The sequence below is a fragment of the Elephantulus edwardii genome, unplaced genomic scaffold (assembly GCF_000299155.1).
Source record: "Elephantulus edwardii isolate Elephantulus edwardi_28Jun2011 unplaced genomic scaffold, EleEdw1.0 scaffold00289, whole genome shotgun sequence".
Taxonomy (NCBI): Eukaryota; Metazoa; Chordata; class Mammalia; order Macroscelidea; family Macroscelididae; genus Elephantulus; species Elephantulus edwardii.
The window spans coordinates 595,370-601,600 of record NW_006400039.1 but is presented as its reverse complement, the minus strand read 5'-3'; the positions used below and the strand labels follow the sequence as shown (position 1 = coordinate 601,600).

The following is a 6,231-nucleotide window of genomic DNA, read 5'->3' as shown; positions in this document are numbered from 1 at the left end:
GGTGATCAAGAAGGGGGGGCCGGCCGTGGTCATTGTGTGACGATGGTGATGATGATGGTGATGGTGATTGAGGAGGTGGGGGCGGCCGTGGTCATTGTGCGGTGGTGATGGTAATCGAGAAGGCCGTGGTCATGGTGTGATGATGATGATAACGATGGTGATCGAGGAGGTGGGGGCGGCCGTGGTCCTGGTGGTGATGGTAAGAATTGTAACGGTGAAGGTGGTGGTGGTGGAGATGATGGTGATGGTGGTTATGGCCGTGGTAGTGACAGTGGTGGGAGAAGTTGGTGACTGTGATGACTGTGACTCCGTTTACTGAGCTGGTGCTCTTGTCTCCCTGCAGGTGGCGTGCCCTGATGAGTACCAGGCGAACAAAGCCCTGGAGGAGGTAAATCTCTGTGGTTCTCTCTGGAGGGGTGATGGCTCAGAACGCAGATTAGTCTGTAGCTCTGGTAGAGGGGCGGGGCAGAGGGACGCCTGGATGGTGGACGGCGTGGGGTGAACACTCTTGTCCCAAGCTTGTTAACCAACAGCCCCAAGAGAACAGGATGTATGTGTCCATGTATGATATGTGTCTAAATCTAGGTGCCATTGACTCTGAGTACTTGTTCTCAGAGAAGATAAATTTTAAATATTGATTCTGTCACCCGGCTAACCTTCCAGTAATAACCTTTGTCCAAAGAATATATTCTCTTAAACTGTAAGAGTATTAATTACAGTAGAAAATATAACACAACTATTTAACAAAGAAGACTTAAATGACTCTTAATTCCACCACTAAGAAATGGTCAGTGGTAACATGTGGTTGTTGTTGTTATGTGCCATCAAGTTGCCTGAGACTCATAGCAACCCTATGTACAACAGCCCTAAACTCTGCCCTGTGCTGTACCAATCTTACTGTCTTTGACACACCCACCCCCATTACCCCAGTCACTGGGTCAATCCATCTCATTGAGGGTCTTCCTTTCCTGTGCAGTTCCTCCACCCTCCCAAGCATGATGTCCCTCTCCAAGGACTGGTCCCTCCTTGCAACATGCCCAAAGTATGTCAGACGAAGCCTCAGAATCCTTACTTCCAAGGAGCAGCCTGGCTTCACCCTCTCTAGGACAAACCTGTTTGTTCTCCTGGAAGTTCATGGTATATTCAATACTCTTCTCCAGCACCACAGCTCAAAGGCATCAATTCTCCTTCTATCAACCCTGGTCATTGTCCAGCTTTCCAATGCATAAGCACATAATTGCAAAGACCAACAATAATATCAAGAATGAAAACAAGCCAAACCATTGAGTCTGTCCAGGCTCCTGGCGACCCTGTAGAACACAGTAGAACTGTCCCTTGAGGTCTCCAGGAGCCTCAGCTCACAGGACCAGGCTGGAAAATCTTCCTTCCACAAAGCAGCTGGTGGGCTAGCCATGCCAGCTTTAACCACAACATCACCAGGCCTCTGTGCGACACTTAACGTTTGATCGACAAAATCAGCGCTAGGTTGTTTCTCCTCACTTGTTTCGGATTTCACCCGAGGTCAGCATGCCCTCTAGAGCTTGACCCTTTGGAGTTGCCAGTTCTTGAGTTTGACAAGTGTCGTTTGAGTCTGCAGTGCGTGGGCAGAGCGATGTGCCACCCCAAGGCGGTATTTGACCACAGGGGACTGGAAGGTGTCAGGTTCACACTCTGTCTCCTCACCCTCCCAGCCTGCCCTTGTCCTTGAGCCTTTTCAGTGTGACCCACACCCTCAGTTAGCATTGTCCCTCAGGGCCTGCTCTCTGCTGTCCCCTGGAGCTGGCTTTGGCCTTCTCCGCAGCTGTGGGCAGTGTGACCTCGGCTGCCAAGAGGGCGGTGGGTGATCCAGGCATCCTGCTTCCTCTTGCCCTGTCCTCAGTCTTGAGGAATGGACACCACTGTCACATGACCCAACCAGCCCTTGCCGGACGCCATCCAGCTGCCCACTGCCATGCTCGCAGCTGGACACTGGCTTTTCACTGGGGCCTGAGCAGGGGAGACATTACCTGGGACAGCCTTTCTGGAACTTCTCTCCTTCCTGCAGCTGATGCCCGTGCTGAAACTTCAGCACCCTCACATCTCCATCTACCATGAGATGTTCATCACATGGGACAGCCAGGTGAGTTCCCTGAATGGCCAGTGCAGGGACACCAAGTGGGACTACCCCTGAGAGCACCCCCAGGGCCAGGTAGCCCACGAGGGCTTCCTGAGCAGCATAATCTCCTGTGAACCCCTGCAGCCTGTATGGTTTCTGTACCCATTTCACAGAAGGAAAAACATAGTCTGAATACAGTGAGCTCCTCCAGGTTACCCAGCTAGAAAGCAGGGGACAGAAGACAAGCACCCTGCTTGCTCAGCTGCTCCTGTCCCCAGCAAGCACTCGAGGGTGACTTCTCAGGGGGACCCAGAGCTGCAGGCTGCCGGTCCCGGGCCCTCCTGGCACCTTCCCTGGCGGCTCCTGCACGCTTTACATAAAGAGCACATACACAACTGCACTGGCCACTCAGTGAGAGAAAGACGGGCTGTCCACGCCCGTAAAGAGTTCTAGCCTCCGAATCCAGCTGTGGTGGTCAGTGGGATGGGCCAGTGGAAGTGGGTCTGGGATCCGGCACAGTCTGCAGCCTGCGTCATGTCCACTGTCAAGACCTAGAAGTCCTAAGGCAGGCTTCACTCTGGCCCTGGGGCTCAGAGAAGTCATGCAGGTGTCCAGGTGCACAGCTGTGCAGGTCCACAGCTGTACAGGTCCACAGCTGCCCTGGTCCACAGGGACACCGGTGTACACCTGCACAGGCACACAGGTGCACATACAGCCACACTGCCTCTCTCAGGCGGTACCAGCTCATGTCTTTAGAAGGAATTCGAAGTTTTGCAGTCTAGCTGGGCCTGAGGCAGAGGGGACTTGAGCCCCGAGGGACTTAGTCAGGGAGGGACACTGGCATGTGACCCACCTTCAATGACCATCAGAGGTCCACATGAGTGTTCCCAACACAGGCTGGCAGCTGAGGGGCTGAGCAGGAAAGGAGGGCCCCTCACAGCCATACCCCTCCCCCTCCATCCCAACCCACAGTCCTCAAGTCGGTTCTGATGCCTGTGACCCTGCAGGATGGAGTAGAACCACCCTGTAGGGTTCCCAAGACCATACACTCGTACAGAAGCAGACCACCTCATCATTCACCCAAGGGACAGCTTATGGGTTTGAACCTCTGACCTTTCAACTAGTAGCCGGCACCTTAATCACTGTACCGTCAGGGCTTCCCCTTCCATTAGACCTGGACACACTCCCAGGCCCCCTCGTTCCCGCAGGCACCCCCGGGTGCTCTCGTGGTCACTTCACTGTAGAGGGCTCCATGGCCCCTGTCTGCTGGGCCTGGTTCCTTGTCCGAGGATGAGGGCTCCCAGCAGGTGAGGGAGGGCGGGGGGTGTGGAGCTATGTCACTGGCCAGAGGCACCGAGGCTCTGGACAAGTCCATGGAGCTTGTGGGACAGGAGATGGGGCTGACAGTGGAGGCTGCCCACAGAGAAGGGCCCTCGGCACTGGGGAGGCCAGAGGAGTGGAGGCCTGGGCTGTCTGTGGGAATTGTAGGACCCAACAGAAGGCCCCACTTGTCCCCAGATCTCCTCAATGTTCCTCCATCTGGTGATGGACTACAGCGAGAACGACTTACAGAAGGTCATCATGAAGAAGAGGCAGACCAAGGCCATTATTGACTCTGAGGTGAGGCCCTGGGCTTGTGTTCTCTGCCCCCCCGGTGTGGACAGAGCTGCCTGGGGGGCGGATGCTGCTGGAGGCTGGCAGGACTGGTTCCTCCCAGGTCTGCATTAAGCAGTGTGAACTAGTGAGTGTGCACATAGGCTGCACCCAGTGATGAGTGTGCACTGTGAGCACACCTCAGCTGTGTACTCTTACACGTGCATACACCCAGTGAGCTCACTCGAGGCAGCGCACGCGGAGAAGTCACGAAGGTTCCAGGCAAGGTCCACCTTTGTCCCTGTGATGATCTGTGCTGGAGAGGAGGAAAGAGCCCAGATTCTAGCTTGTTCTGTAGAAAACGAAAGTAACTCATTGCCATCAGATAAGACCTGTCGCATAGCTGATCCTCCAGTGGTCAGTGTCAACGCTGTAGAGCGCATGACAGGAGATCGCCCAGAGGAACAGATGGTGGATTTGAACCCCCAGAGAGGTACCAGCCGTGGGTCAGCATCTCCCTGCGGACAGCTCAGATCCTTTGGGACGTAAACAGGACAGAGACATGCTGTTCATCACGAGAGGAGGCACGAGTACAGTATCCAAGCTGTCCCCGTGAGTCATGGCCACGGCTTCTTTCTAAGATTGGCAGGTGAGTGGCCAGATCATGAGTGTGGTGGGTACAGCCGCGGCAGGAGGTCGGCAGAAGCCAGAGGCTGTGGTGAAGACACACGCATCACCCTTTTAGACTACACATGGTTGTGCTGGGATTCTTGCTGAGACTCAAACCAGCCAGAATGCACCCTGACTAGCCCTGCATCTCCCTGTGAGCCCCAAAGGTAAACTGTTCCTTCCACTTCAGACTCACCTGCAAGTAAAAATGTTGCTTAAGATTATTCAAAAAATGTCTGGAAGGCAACGTCAGCAGGCAACTTCCAGAAATTCAAGCTGGATTCAGCAGAAGCCTTGAAACGGGATATTGTTGCTTATGTCAGAGGGATCTTGGCTGTAAGCAGAGAATATTAGAAAGATGTTTGCTTGGGTTATGTCGACTATGCAAATGCATTTTACTGTGTGGATCATAACAAGTTGTGGACAACACAGCGAGGCATGAAGATCCCAAAACACTGAGCAGTGCTCGTGTGAAACCTACACATAGAGCTCTATGTCTGTATAAACCTGTATGTCAGCTGTCAAAGCTGTTGTGTCATAGGGCAAGGGAGCAGCGCGTGGTTTAAGATCAGGACAGGTGTGCATCAGGGATGTCTCTTTCCTCCATACCTACTCGCTCTCAAGGAGCTGGACTCTGTGAGGAATGTAGCCTCTGGCTCGGAGGAGAGTCAGCGACAGTCTGTGTGATGCAGGTGACGCAGCCTCACTAGGTGAAGGTGAAGAAGACTTGGAGAACATGGTGTGGGTCACATCTCAACAGCAAGAAAACCAGCGTGCTCACCGCTAGACTAATTGGCAACATCACGATGCTGTTATTGTTGTAGACTGTTGAGTCACAACAGAGTCATAACTGACCCCCCAGCAGGTTCCAGAGGCCATAAGTCGCACAGGAGGAGACTGCCCACCTTTCCCCAAAGAGCAGCTAGTAGATTTGAACTGTGTGCCCTTGGGTTGGCAGCACAGCTCCTTACAACTCAGGCACCAGAGCTCCCTCAGCACTGTGAGAGAGGGGAAAAGACCGAAGTGATTAAAAGTCTCATTTTACTTGGATCCACAATCAACACCTAGGGTGACAGCTGTCAAGAAATCCGATGTAGTGCGTTTGGAAAATCTGCTGTCAATGACCTCTCCAATGTGCTAACAAGGGAGGAGACTGAGGAAAGCCATGGTCTTTCAGTTACTTCCGAGGCATCTGAAAGTTGGAAAATGAGTAGATGACAGAACAATGCATGCCTTTGAGCTGCGCTGTTGGAGAAGAGCACTGACTATCGACGGATGCCTAAAGAAACAAGACTGTCCAGGAGGAAGTGCAGCACGGATGCTCCTCGGAGGCAGGACGGTGAAACTGTCTCACACTCTCTGGCCGTATTGTCAGGAGCTGGTCCTTGCAAAAATACATCTTACTGGGGTGCTCTGGTGGCCTCGTGGCAAGAAACTGCGCTGCAATCCCAGAGGCACACGGTTCCAATCCACCAGAAGCTCCGCTGGAGGAGGGTCAGTCTCCTCCTGTGCCAGTTGGATCCCACTCGGCGGTACACAAGAAAAAAAAAACATCCTACTGGGAGAGGTGGAGAGTGAGAGAGAGAGAGAATCTGCACAAGCGGATACACAGTGACTGTAATCACGGCCCAGCAGGGCGGAGACTGTGAGCAGGTGCAGGTGTTGATGGACCACACCTTACAGCAGGCTCTCCGGGAGGCTGTGATCCCATCTCAGCTGCACTGTCTCTGGTCAGGAAGGACTCAAAGCCTCGCCATGACTCAGAACGAATGAGGGTCCTATTCAGACCCCAGTCTCCTGTAAATCAGTGCTTAAGATTTTAAGCATACTTCGGGATGTTGCTAGGAGGGGCTATTCCTTGGAGAGGGACATGA

The 6,231-nt window shown here is 53.4% G+C and overlaps 1 protein-coding gene across 1 annotated transcript in view; it reads left to right on the top strand.

Moving 5' to 3' along the window:
• The window catches only part of LOC102876979 (chromosome unknown open reading frame, human C9orf96), a 35,573-nt gene that overhangs the window by 4,103 nt on the left and 25,239 nt on the right, over positions 1-6,231 (top strand). Inside the window, exons 4-6 of the mRNA XM_006900623.1 lie at positions 344-388; positions 2,045-2,119; positions 3,614-3,715. Of these exons, the coding sequence (XP_006900685.1) occupies positions 344-388; positions 2,045-2,119; positions 3,614-3,715 (222 nt within the window). The remainder of the gene's footprint in view (positions 1-343; positions 389-2,044; positions 2,120-3,613; positions 3,716-6,231) is intronic.